Raw genomic sequence first — 14450 nt, 5'->3', positions numbered from 1 at the left:
CTGTTGCAAGTGCCCTGGTTTGGAGGTTTAATTTTAGAGGAGCGGCCAGATGGTGGACAAGAGGATTACTACGCTAAGCCTTTGTCATCTGCTGCTACACACTGACTGTTTATAGGCAAATACAAGGTGGACCCCCACTGGTCCGGTTAGAACAACTGAGTGTGTGGTTGACAAATGGTAAAATATGCAAGTTTCTGATTATTTAGTAGAGTAGTTCAGTGAGTTGTTATGGACAAAACTATACACCAACATTTCTTCACACTGATTTTAGACACTGCTGCTTTGTTGCTGTTGCTCTAGTTTTTTGACTGTTGGTCATTAGCTGTGCAGTTCACTGAACTAAAGTGAAATGCCCATGCAAGGTGTTGCCAAAACATTTCTTATATTATGCACCTAGAACTTGCCCAATACATTATCAGGCTACAAATACCAGCATGGCATAATCTATGAATATTTGGTAATACTGTATTGTAAATGTACACCATGTGACTTTATAAGGAGATGATTAACTGACTAGATAAAGGAAAACAAGAGACAATTGACTTAAGAATAAAGTGTAAGCAGAGAAGAACTATTATCTCCTCCTTCTGGCAGCTCATTTTTTACATATAGATATCACTATAGCTTTAATTTCATTGTGGATCTCTTGCACCCGTACACCTGATAGTGGCTCTGTACAAGTGATAACTGATCAACAAGGTAAATTAATTTTACTAATACGTGAAGCTACAAGCGAGTATCTTTGATCATAGCTGGATAAGGCAGAAATAATTTATATTTATATTTATACTTTGCCACATTTGGAAAAGATATCGGAGTGCTTTTAAATCTTCACTTTGGGTGTTTGACTTAAAAATATTCTGTCCCGGACTCGAACTTGCAATCTTTGAATTACCAAGATAGGTGTTTGCATTCGGTCTTCTGTTGTATCCAACAGTCAAGCCAAGACAGTGTGACAGTGAGCCAACATGAACACCACCAGAGATAGTTTGTGGCCACATGCAGTTAAATGGAAATTAGCCATAGTTATTATTTACACCCGTGCTTCTCCTAGTGCAATATTTCAAAATGGTTAAGCTACAGCTATCCTAACACAACAGCATCACGTGTCAAAAAACATCACTTTTTACTTGTTTATTGAGTGCTTCCATTGTTGAAATTACTGTATATTTTCTCAGAAATAAAAGAACTACTGTCAACCTCTTTAACCCATCACAGAAGTGCAATATCAGTGTATATGGAGCAAGTACATACAGAATAGTAATTTGTTGAGTATTGACGACAAAGATTCTTGAACTTTCAAGAGAAAATAAATAGAAAACATAACGTTCAATACGAAGAATATCTGCGGCAGGCAAAGTTATGCTGACAGACAGATTTAATCCATCTGTAACCACTCAGATAAACCAGATTCTTCCACAATCAAGGTAAGAGCTCTGTCTGTGTTTTATCAATGTACAACTTTGTCTTCTGGATCTTTGCACATTTGCAAAGCATTCATGTTTATTTACTAGTTAGATACGAATTGCCACTAAAAGATAACACCCAGTGTATGCTGCTAGTAATAAAACATGACTTTGTTCAGTTCTGTGAAAGATATAACTGAAGCTGCAGGCAGAATGCTGCTGTTTACTTCCTTCTGCTGCCACCGCCGTTGGCCAGAATCATAACCAGCCTCATGAAGATGTTCAGCGTGTCCATGTAAATTCCCATACACCTGAAAGATTACGAAGAATATTAAGATTCACACTTTGGTGCAAGTACCTATAGTAATGAGAGAGTATGTGAACCCTTTGGAATTACCCACTTTTCTGCATTAATTGGTCATTAAATGTGATCTGATCTTCATCTAAGTCACAAGCATAGAGAAACAATGTGTTTGAGCTAATAACACTCACAGTTACAATATTATCTGTCTTAACTGATCATACCCATTTACAACTCTGATGGAAAGACTCAAAAGCTATATAGAATTATTTATCTGTTAGCTTAAGCACATTATGTTTGTCTATACTTAGAAGAGGATCAGACCATAGAGACCATATTTCAAAAATTAAATTACACATATACGCAGGTAATTCCAAAGGGTTCACTTAGTTTTTTCTTGCCACTGAAACCAAAGTTAATCTGCAGAAAACCACATTTGAAGTGTACAGTGATCTTTCCTGCAGTGACTTACGCGTTGATTGGGTCGTATTTCTGTACGCCATAGACTGGGTATGTCTCAGCCCTCTTGATGACTTTCTGTGTATCATAGAGTAGGAACATGCTGAACAGGACCAGGCCTCCGTAGACAGCCACTGAGTAAAGCCCTGCTCCAAATGCGGAGGTGGGCGGCAGGAACATCGACCCTGGAAATAACAGGTACATTTTCTGTGAGACTAACAAACGCAGATTCTGTGCAGTGGTGGATTCAATGTGATAGTGTAGAGACCTAAATAATCAGCTGACTATCTAATTATGATATGTAGGTAGCTGAATGATCACTTCCCTAGCTTTTTGTTTTTACAGAAACAATGCTGTGGTTTTGCTACCACAGTGCTAAATTGTGGTGACTGACTTGTTGACAAATAAACAGATATGAAATACGAACTACAAATTGTTCGGATTTATCTGACAGCATCGTAATGTGCACTTTGATACCCATGTTGTGTTCAGAAATTGAACCATCACAGAAATGGCAGTCAATCACGGCTGCCAGCTTTCATGAAAAACAGAAAAGGAGAGCTCATCCATACACTGAAGTTCGTTTGTTTTGGTTTTGTGTCCTGCACTTATACTCAGCTGGCGAGAGATACAACACTATCCACTTTCTTTGTTACTTTGCTAAGATTAAAAAAGAAGCAAAAATAACTACTATTGTTTTGGTCTAAATGCACAGTGTTTAGATTATCATGTAAAATGCAAAGTAAAGTAGCACAACGGGGGTGTCGACACAGAGGCACCCTTACATTCCCCAGCATTTGCAGTGTCATTTTCAGTCCTGGTAATTTGTAGCGTTAAGTATATCTGAAGTGAAACTGAGGCAGGTTTTATGAAGTGAAACTGATTGATACTAACCAATGGAGGAAGCGAAGACCACTCCAAAGCCGACAGCCAATGGCCCACCCATATTGAGGAACTTCTCGCTTGGGGCACACACAGCTACAGTAGACAGACCTCCCACGATGCCTGCTGTGTACCAGGCGGCCCTCATCATCAGAGGCCCCCCAAGGAGAGTAAGGGGGGCAATGACAGCACCCATGACACCTTATCAATAAATTCAAAACAAATAACAATTAGATCTGCGCCATATGTCTGGATGTACTGTAAATTTATTACATACAGAGGATGTTCCTCTCTGAGCTTTTACATGACTGCCATCTAGTGTTAAACTGGGGCAACTACATAATAATGTAAGCTGGGTGGGACAACCAAATAATAATTTAACAGGACACTGTCTTACGAACCTGCATGAAGCATCCAAGCAAGGTGTTTGGGCAATGGGCTGTGCTCATATGAAATAGACCTGACAAGCATGCCAGCACCTATCATGGCTGCAAAAGTTGCTCCAATCGCCTGGGGTAGAATAAACAGTAGTCATTCATATTAATAACCTATGAATTCAGATGACTATATCAAATACTTCAGGGTGACAGCTGAAAAGTACAGATATTACAGAACAAGCCCTGTTCTGTCTTGGTCTAATTAAAAGAAAACTGTTGCAATATGGTGAGGATACAGCTGTGTGTGAATGTTTTGAGATATGAAGCTTACCAGCCAGGATCCTCTCATCATCAGACCCATTAGTGCTGGGGTCCTGCTCACAGCTACAGCTGACAGAGCGGTCAGTCCAACACTGCCTGCAAAGTACATGTAGGTGGAGTGGATCCTGTCCTTCACATACTGAGGCCAGATCCTGCATAGAGTAGAAAGAGCCAAAAGAATGTTAATCATGGACACTTGACCCGTGTTTAAAGACTAAAGACCAGTCGGGATTAAAAAAAAAAAAAAAAAAAAAAAAAAGAGCTGTTACTCACATTGCTTTCTCAATGGCACCAATGTCATTGGACATGCCAAGTCCATAGTAGCACAGAGCTCCAAGACCAACTACTGCACCTCCAGCTAGAATCATTCTTCCCATACTGTCAACTAGGGACAGAACAGAAAAAAAATATTTGAGACACATTTTTCTTTTTTTTCCCTCTTAATTTCCATTGCACCTTACCATAAACCTAATTCAAATCAAAATTTTGTCACATACAGTAGTCATGCTGTTTACCAAATACTGCTACTATGTGGGTTCATTATATTTTTTTGGAAAACTATGGTCTGTTTTAAAAGGGGGACAGTATAAAAACCCAGTTAAGTACAAGAATATGTCATTTGTATACTATTTACTTCTAATGGCGGTATCTGTTGCTGGCTCAAAAGCTGCTTCTTTGAGCTGGTCTCTGGTTGTCCTCCCACGGCGAAACCCAAATCTGACCTTAGAGGAGAAACCCTGATAAAAGAAGAACAGGCATTAAACAAACCTGTTAATACTAATTAGGTGACTAGAATTTCACACTCAGCTTTTATCAATCAAAACTAAAAAGAATTTGGGGGTAAGCAACATTAATCAGTTAGTCTAGAGTGCCTAGTTGCAAGGCGTGAATACATCATTATAACCAATGTCTGTCATTTCACATCTTAGGCATTGAGTTGGCAGTCTTATTGAGAGTCACTTCTGCTGAGAGGAAAATTCAGATGCACTAACGAGGACACTAATGGGACAAGACTGGGTGAAACATCTGAATTGCTGCCACATATCTGACTTTGTTATGATGAGGAATATCAGAACTGTACTAGTTACTTTGCTCCCACCCAGGACCTTAAGTTAAAGTAAATGGTGCAATTAAGGACATCAAACAACATTCTATTTACAAAACAAAGTAGAGTGGAGGCATTATCTGACATTAAATCTGTTTCTCATCTCACTCTGTCCATCTGCAAGATATACATATAGATAAACATACAGCCTCATAAGTCTCACACTGTATGACAACTGAAGTCACATCAAGATAACACTGGTTTGAATTTATTTATATATAAAAAAGTAGGGACTTGCTGCTTGACCCACTAACTACATGCAATGTTTTTAGGGGTTGTGTCTTTACAATCAAGGCCCACTGCATGATGTAATCTTCAGTATTGACTATTGTGAGCCATGAGTTATAACAATTTCTTCTACTTTGATTTACTATTGACATAACAATAATAGTAGTAGCAGTAGGAGTACTGGTGTCATCTTAACAAGAAGTGGATGCAGTAGTCAGAGAGCTAGAGACATGTTAGAGAGCCATGAGTGCCAGACTTGTGTAAACTTTACTGTACCTGCTGGGGCCTGAGCAGGGGTGGGCAGGCTTTCAGGGTGGATGTTCTCAGGGCCGGGGAGCCCTGCGTCAGCACGGGACGGAGCCCGGCTAAGGGGAGACTCCTCAGGCACGTCAGCCTGGCCACCAGCATGGTTGCTGTATATTATCCTGTATCAACCTGAGAGACAAACACAGCGTCAGGTCCAGTAACTTGAGTGTGACACGACGCTTTAGTAGCACATTTCTGTCTGATGATGCGAAAGTCACAAAGCCAGTTAAATAAGATTTAAGTGACGCTGCAGTAACACAGTAAAGAACAAAATCTTTGATATCATGGTATTTCACTACAGTTAGGTAAGCTAGCTAACGTTAACTAGCACGTTCTATCTGCGACACATTGTAAGATTTTTGGACAATGCAGTTATTACGGTTTTAGTTTAACTAATATTAACATATCAAAATTACTTATACATTTTCTGTTGCATGATTGCTATTTTCAAGAAATGCAGCTTTAAAGTTACATACCGAGAGAGCAATGTTCCTCGTTCACCTTTCTCGATAGAAGTGCGCAAGTTTCTGACGCAATTGTTTTGCAACCTTCCTGAAAATTCTCTGTGCGTCATCGTTAAGCGACAGGTTTGATGGGAATTGTAGTTCTAAGTCAGTTCGCGTTTCCTAACCCCAGAACACCGAACCCAGTGGTCGAAGAAGTATTCAGGTCCTTTACTGACGTTAAAATAGCAACTTAATATTCCCTCACTAGCAAAGGAATTCAAATGTTTAATTAATAATGATTAAAATATCAAAGGTAAAAGTATCAATGAATGTTGGATCAATATACACCACACACTTGTTTTTTTTTCTATCACTGATGCTTTAATAACAGTCACATCAATATATTTTCAAAAGTCATATTTTATGAACTGAGCTTATGTTACATATACAAAATCTTAATCTGCAAAATTACAAGGTAGCTACAACTGAGAAATAAATGTAGTGGTGAAAGAGCTATATTTTCCTTTGAAATATAGTGGAGAATAGAGGTTACTCAAAATTGTACTTAAGCTTCTTTTATAATTAGAAATATATACAATGGGTTAAAAAATATGAAATAAATATAAAGACAATATGGGAAAAACTAATGTACTTAAGTACAGTGCTTGAGCAAATGGCTTATTTTCAATATAATATAATATAATATAATATAATATAATATAATATAGACTGTATCTGTGAGTGTTTTGTTATTTTTATACTGTATCCACCGAGGGGTCTATAGAAAGGTTGGGATGCACAATGTGTTTTTTCCGCTAGATGGCGTGCTTGCCACTTATTTTGCTGTGACTATGTACTATATTATCTAACAGAAACATAAATTTATAAATTTGGCCAAAATAACTGTAGTTTCACGTCAGAACCCCCGTTGTTTATCTTTAGATTGTTTATAATGTTGTTTATAAGTGAAAGTTTGTTTTATCATCTGTTTGTATAGACCACAAACTGGGGCTCTGTGAGGGGGCCATGGCGGTGCGCCTCCTGCCTGAAGCTCCGCTCCTTCAGACCAAACTTTCTCATGTGATTCCATTGAGTAGCAACTTGTTGGATGGACTTGTCCTTCAGTTCACCGGGCGGCCTGACCTGCAGCCTTCTCAAACATGATTCCATCCCATCCACAGGTTTTACTAACTGAAACTAGTTCTGCCGCTTGTTTTGGATCGGGTTATTTTTTGTCACACCAGTGAAGTAGGAAGTAATGGAATTAATTTCTCTCCGGAGTCGCTCCTGGAGGAAAGGCTGATCAACTTCACGGATGAGCCGAAGCGGGACGCCTTCAGACACCGCACCTCATCATGATGGTGGGTATGGACACACTGGTCCACATAGATTTAAACGATATTTGATAAATAAGTAAAACCTGTTATATCTCATGTTGAGCTTTAATGAAACCATACGATTAACAACTACAAAGTACAAAAAAGTCACTCAACAGTTACGGTCGTCAATCTTTGACTAACAAGTCACATGGAGGAAATTACTTTTCATAAAGGGTCTGTTTTATTATCAAAGCATGACTTCAGTTTGGCCAGCTTGTCCTTTTGACCTTAAAGGCAGCACATGATTTCTATAGACTCTGACCACTATTGCATTAGGTAAGTCTGATTCTTTCCTTACTGAAGTCTCTGTTCAACCTGTTTATAAATCACTTTAGAAATGAGCACCACTGTCAGCATAGATTTACAGCATTTTAGTGCATGCATGTGCAGTATGACCACCATGTCTACTGTCCAAGTATAAAATCACCACATTGTCCTGGACCTGCCAAGAAATATTCCCCATATATGAAATGACTACTGATTATCCAGTGTTTCTAGCCAAACCTATTTAGGCAAGCTCATTAATCTGTGGTATTTATGACCCACCTCAAACTAAAGTTTAAGCACCTTTCTAACAAAGTAGACTCATTAAACTGCTGGTAACCACAGCAACAGTACCTTTGTTTGATGGTATCAGATAGCCTAATAAGTCATACTCAAAAGGATCTAACCATCAATTAAACTGACCCATAACTGAGATTCCTTGTTTTCCTTTGGTAAGTGGCCAAGGTATACAGTACTACATGCAATAACACACTCTTAGATGTCCTGATATAGACAACAATGCTCTCTTATCACGGCAGGCAATACTGATGTTATGATGTATGTCTCTCTCTCTCTCCCTCTCTCTCTCTCTCTCTCTCTCTCTCTCTGTCTCTCTCTCTCTATACATACACACACACACACACACACACATATATATATATATATACACACACACACACACACACACACACACACATACATATAAACACTATTAAAGCTATAGCAATACATCCTATGTTATAAGTTAACCTGCAAAGTCACTACAAATACAGCTGTCAAATAAATGTAGTGGAGTAGAATGTACTGTAAAATTTTCCCTTTATTGACTTATGACATTGCCCATAATGACTTAATACAATCAGAAATATCACAAAGATATATACCATGGTATAGCCTTTGAATGCAGTTGACAAATGTCTATCATCACACAGTAAGTACTGTATTGTCACCTTACCCTGCTCTGATATTATATTTTGCACATCTTGGATTTTCTAGTCTGTTCTTTTTGTATATCAGGGCACATCCTCCTATAATTATCACACCTAAATACTGTATTTCTGAGAGGATCTAAGAGAAAATCCAGTATAATCGCTTTATGGGGTTGCAAGGGGATATTGTGTGACATATAAATACAGTCTCAAGCAAAATGGGCTTGGCTGACTGGTGTTTAATTTGTCTTCACATGAGATTTACATTAAATAAAAGGCAGCCATTAAAAGCATTTGTAACAAGATGATAAATGGTGCTGTGGCGGTTTTGTTATGAGCAGATGATCAAATGTGTCATATGCCTCAGTGGTTTGTGAATATTCAAGAATGTCAGCTCATGTATGTGTTTTTTTTTTTTACTATACACAGCAGATGCAATAAGCTGAGATAATTGGTGTATATCTAATTTACCGTATAAATGACAAAAGCTCAGTCCCCTTATTTTCTTGATGATGAATTGTTTAAGGTTTTTTTGTTTATTTTAAATTACATATGAAGAAAAACTGTTTAAACACATACTAATCCCACAGAACTATAGAGAAAAAGTACTCTAAATTCTTGTCAGTAATCGTCTCCTCATGTCTTATTCATTAGGCCAAATCATTTTTGGTGTTTGTTGTAATTGGTTCAGGTGGAGTCACAGTAGAAAATAAACTGCAGAATAAATATGCCACACCATAACTGTAGATCTACTCAAATCCTCTGTTGGCGTACTTAGATAAACTGTGACTGTGCGCTCTAGGACTTGGTAATTTCCTCTGATGCAGCCGAGTGTCTGACCAGTTCTACATGACTTGTAACATCCAGGGGCTTAGTCACTGACCCTGATGTGTGAATGACCTGGGAGTTTATGTTCTGCGATCTCAGCCCACAGGGGGTAGAGTCACTCCTGTGTAAAGAGACCTTTGTGGTTGTGGCATGCGGCAGGGTGGTGCAAGACGGGGCTGATTTTTTCCTCCCGGTGAAAACGTGTCCCAGTTCACCTTTTCATTACATGGCGTTCCACGTCAACAGTGCTCTATTGGAGCTCTAAACTTCCCATTCCCTCCCGGAGAATTTCACAGGCAGCATCCAACCATTCAGTGTGTTTAGACTGTAGTCACTTGGACTGGCTTCTGTGCTCAAAACTGGCCCGGGACAGAGGTTGCAACAGGATGTGAGAACTGGCCCTCCAGATGTGTTACACAGAAAACTCAAAGACATTCAGGCTCATCAGAAATTCAAAAAATGATGGTCATGTATCAGGCTTTTCACTTCCTTACACAGTGCTGCTTGTTTCGTGTCAAACACCCGAGTACCTTGCTGTAGTGTGTGAAAAGGCCAGTCTGTTGCCTGTGGCTCTGCTGATTAATAGCAGCAGTTTCACTAATGTGTCGGCCCCTAGGCCAGACCTGCGAATCGTTTAACAGTGATCCATAAGGAATTGCAGACACGCTCAGGATTCTGTTTGTGGCACCTGACAGATCCAATAAACAAATGTTTTCACAAACCCAGATGTCTGATTCAGGATTTAAAAAGACCAACTGTAGATCCTCTGTGCTTGCTTACATATTTTTGACTTTCTAATTGAGGCATTTTTGTGGGCACACATCAAAATTACTTTGCCAATTTCCTCAGGGTGGAAACTGTCTCATTTACTCTTGCTGTGTTATTGACCCTTTCACTGGCAGAGGAAGTAGGCAGGATTATGTTAAAATCTGAAGATTAGTCAGGGATCTGAGCCAAGCTGCTATTATCTTAAAAGTGAACTAATATTAATCCCACAGGAATGTGCAAGAAATTCCCAAATAGGCATCATTAAAGCCACCCTTATCTTCATTTGACTATCCACTGTCTGCCCTCTACAGACTTACAAGCATACTGAATGGCCTCCGGGCCCTCAGCCCTGCAATTTATGGCTCAGTGACAAGCAGGCTTTCCCCTTCAATTTCAGCACTGTGCAGTTATACCTCTTAGCATTTGGACATGTGTCCCCCTCAGTCTCAGTCAGTCTTCTAGGAGCACAAAGACATACTATGGGGAAGCAGCAAGTCATTAGCCCATCACCAGATGGTCTACTGTACCAGCAGCCCATGTCACTGAGGCCCTCTGTTGAAAAGATCTCCTCCCAGTGTTGACATGGAGGAGCAGCTGGTAGTTTGGACCACAGGCTGCCCTGCTACCTATCAGTGGGTGGTGGGATTATCACTCTAACCCAGACAGCTCTGTCTTTTTAAGCAAGCAGCTTTGCAGTTACAGTTTAATTACAAAATTGTGCTTGATTACAGTCTGTCACTCGTATTTCATTTGTGCCCTCACAGTTGTTTTTCTGCTCATTTTTTAAAAAGTAACTTCTACAAAGACTGACTCATAACAGTGTACTAGCTTTCAGTCTCACATGGTGGGTGGGCATGTTCCTGAAATGCACTGGTGCACTTAAAGATAACAGGGACTTTCTCGTGGGAAGGACTGGCTTAGATTCCAGTATAACACACTCAGCTATTTTCTGTTCTTACCTTTTAAAGATATGATATTTTTGGCTTCACAGAACAAAGTACAGTGATGCTTTGCGCACCTAACACATAGAAGAAGAAAAGGAGAAGAGCCTCTGTGTAACCACCACCCTGACTCGGCATCACAGTGCAGTTTCACATATTCAACATGACTTTTCACTTCCCCATTTCAATGAGTAGTTAAAACAAAAAGCTAGAAGTGTTCAGACAAAAAGGAGGAATTGAGATCAAGTAGATACTCACAGCTGTGCTCAAATGCAAAATGTGTAACTGACAGGTTGATGTTCATTTCATTTACAGGGTGAAACATCGCCTACAGCGAGGAATACAAATAACTGGAAGGGTCTTTAAAGAAGGCAACCGGAGACTTGCAAGATTGGCAGAACCTATTAAGAAGCAGTCTGTAAAAACATATCCAGACACAGCTACATCCAAGAATGAGGATCAAATACACAATATCCATCGTCTTTTTCGTGGCACTTGTTATCATTGAGAAGGAAAACAACATTATCTCAAGGTAAGTCCATTTAAGTGACCAATGGAGCGTGTTTGTGATTTTCAGCAGGTTTGTGTATGTTTATCTTTTCTGAGCTTTTCAGAAACTTCTTAAGTAAAAAGTTGCTTTAAATGTGGAGGTAATCAACGAGGCTTTGACATCTTTATGTTCACTTTGAAAGATAAATCTGACTCTTTGGTTCCTCTCGCACTCTCAGGGTGTCAGATAAACTCAGCTCCAAGCAGACCCCCCAGACTCCTCTACAGCCAAGTGGTCTCTCCCACATACTGCTGAAGCACAATGGTTCCTTTGCCTCACTCAGCAAGATGGACTCTGCCTTCACCCTGATGAAGCGTCGCCTGGAGAACTATAGTGAGCACCAGGAGGTGATGAGAAGGGGCAGGAAACACATCCTCCTGTTAGCCACCACCAGGACGGGCTCCTCATTTGTGGGCGAGTTTTTCAACCAGCAGGGCGACAACATGTTTTACCTGTTTGAGCCGCTGTGGCACGTGGAGAAGATGTTGACGCTGGAGACCGGAGGCACCAACGCCACGGCGGCAGCCAAGGCGTACCGTGACGTGCTCCAGCAGCTCTTCCTGTGTGACTTCTCCCTGCTGGAGAGCTTCATTGAACCCCTCCCCGTGGACCATATCACAACCGCCCTCTTCCGCAGGGAGTCCAGCAGCTCTTTGTGTGAGGACCCGGTCTGCAGCCCCTTCATCAAAGGGGTCTTTGAGCGCTATCACTGCAAGACCAGGCGCTGTGGGCCCCTGAACCTGACCATCGGCGTCTGAGTCCTGCCTCCAGAAGGAGCACAGGGCAATCAAGTCAGTGAGGGTGCGCCAGCTGGAGACTCTCCGTCCTCTGGCTGAGGACCCACGCCTTGACGTGAAGTTCATCCAGCTGGTTCGGGATCCTCGGGCTGTACTGGCCTCACGCATGGTGGCCTTTGCAGCTAAATACAAGAACTGGAAGCAGTGGGCCATGGACGGGGATGTACCCATTGATGATGATGAAGTGAGAAAGCTGAAAGGGAACTGCGACAACATCAGGATGTCTGCAGAGATCGGCCTCAGGCAACCACCATGGCTGCGTGGCCGTTACATGCTGGTGCGGTATGAGGACATCGCTCGGTTCCCCATGAGGAAGGCGACGGAGATGTACAGGTTTACTGGAATCCCATTCACCCCACGAGTGAAATCCTGGATCCTGAAGAACACCCAGGCCTCCAAGGAGACCAGTGGTGTTTACTCTACACAGAAAAACTCCTCAGAACAAGTAGAGAAATGGAGGTTCAGTTTACCTTTCAAAATAGCCCAGGTTGTACAGAGGGTTTGTGGCCCAACGCTGAAACTTTTTGGGTACAAATTTGTAAGCAGCGAAGAAATGTTAACAGATAAGTCTGTTAGTTTGATTGAGGACAAAGTGTTCAACTTTTTATAGAATCTGATGGACATGAGGTCTGAATCCGATGCAAGAAATTCTGGAATGACTGATATTTATTAGGGTCCTTTATTCCTGATGCAGAGAGCTATATATTTTCTGATAGTGTGCTATTTAAAGTTTTTTACTATTTAAAAATAGTTTGATGAAGACAATGCATTGTTGAGCAGAAAATACAGTTAACGCTTTTAACTATTGATGCAAGGATGTTTAAATGTTACATATGGGCATAGCATGGTGAAAATAGGAAGCTAGAGTATCTTTGTTTTTGCACTCTGGACTATTCTCTCAGTCCAACACAAACTGTTTTGTTGGCTTGTCCTGCAAGCCTGTCCAAATTTAATTCCTTAGCAAATTTGTGAAAATCCTAAGGGAGATAGCTTCGGGTTTGTGAGCAATATATGAGCTGTTTCAAACACTTCCAGGAACCTCATTAGTTATATTTGTTAGCAACACAAGCTGCTTTTACACCAAAGAAACTTGAAATTAAATATAAAGCACAGCCAAAAAAACAGTCGCTTTTTAGAGCAATGCTCATAGCAGGAAGAGGAAATACCAGTGTTTTGCCAGGCTATTTCTACATTCTACATTTAAAAGTAATGTTCCATGCTAAATTTATTTATTTATTCTCTTTGCTGAAAGTTCATAATGACTCCAGTTCTGAATGTGCTCCACAGGTCCTCTTCCCCGCTGTAGGGGTCTTTTTCTTGCACACGTATATAGTAGTTTGCTGTACATGCATGTTTGTAATTGGCCAAAAATTGTTTGAAGTTATCCTTTGGACTGTAAGGACCCTTTCTGTAAAAACAGATGTTTACACTGCTACTGTATGCAAACATTCCAACTGCAGCTGGTTTGCAGGATTGTGCGAGGTTTGTCAGCAGGTCTCTGTCTGTTGACACAAGTCTGTTGGCTGGTGATAAAAAGGGGCCCTGGTACTCTGGCCTGCCAGACTGTTTGATGATGTTCCAGTCTGTTCTTTTGGCATTTTGTTTGTTACAATAAACCTTGTACACTGACTGTAAAACATCTCATTTTTAGTTAGGGCACAATTCAAAAATTGTGAAAATATTGCAACCATAACTATAGCAAAATTGTTAATTTGTTAACTTGTCTGAAAGAGTTTACATCCAGTTGACAGCGCAGCTTCCACATTCTGTCATCAGTTGTCTCATGGAGGCTAAGCAATGTCTGAACAACAGGAAAGAAGTGTAGCAGATCAATATCAAAGATACACAGGTGGTGTAAAATAACACAAACAGAAAAACTGAGTCAGTAGTTCCCTTGAATAAATACTACTTTTTAAACCTCGAATGGAACACTCCACTTCAATCGCTGTTGGGGTGAGGTCTGTTTGTGACTAAAACCGACCTTTGACAATGTAGTTACACCAAACACAGGAACACTACACAAGCAAAGAGGAACAGGAGGCCCAAGTAGATTATTTTTACTTAACAACACTACAAACTACAGCCTCAAAATGACCATAGTTGAATCAACACCTCCCAGCCTCAGTCTCAAACAAGAATAGAAATGTACAGCCATGCTAGCTA

At 40.4% G+C, this 14450-nt stretch overlaps 2 protein-coding genes across 2 annotated transcripts; one reads left to right on the top strand and one right to left on the bottom strand.

Annotated features, from left to right (window-relative positions):
• Window positions 1-1119: 1119 nt before the first annotated feature.
• On the bottom strand, window positions 1120-5960 carry ghitm (growth hormone inducible transmembrane protein). The gene is made up of 9 exons (XM_018699285.2): window positions 5862-5960; window positions 5356-5514; window positions 4381-4483; window positions 4020-4131; window positions 3757-3898; window positions 3450-3558; window positions 3061-3249; window positions 2180-2351; window positions 1120-1717 (listed from the first exon to the last, which is right to left on the bottom strand). Exons 2-9 carry the CDS (start codon window positions 5485-5487, stop codon window positions 1630-1632), a joined length of 1047 nt encoding a protein of 348 aa, XP_018554801.1. The 5' UTR covers window positions 5488-5514; window positions 5862-5960; the 3' UTR covers window positions 1120-1629.
• A 2338-nt stretch (window positions 5961-8298) lies between these two features.
• On the top strand, window positions 8299-14211 carry LOC108899073 (carbohydrate sulfotransferase 3). The gene is given in 3 exon segments (XM_018699341.2): window positions 8299-11472; window positions 11669-12239; window positions 12241-14211. Coding segments are annotated over 3 exon segments (1308 nt in total). The 5' UTR covers window positions 8299-11392; the 3' UTR covers window positions 12898-14211.
• The last annotated feature ends 239 nt before the right edge of the window (window positions 14212-14450 follow it).

The sequence above is a fragment of the Lates calcarifer genome, linkage group LG23 (genome assembly GCF_001640805.2).
Source record: "Lates calcarifer isolate ASB-BC8 linkage group LG23, TLL_Latcal_v3, whole genome shotgun sequence".
Lineage (NCBI taxonomy): Eukaryota > Metazoa > Chordata > Actinopteri > Centropomidae > Lates > Lates calcarifer.
This window is presented reverse-complemented; position numbering and strand designations above follow the sequence as displayed.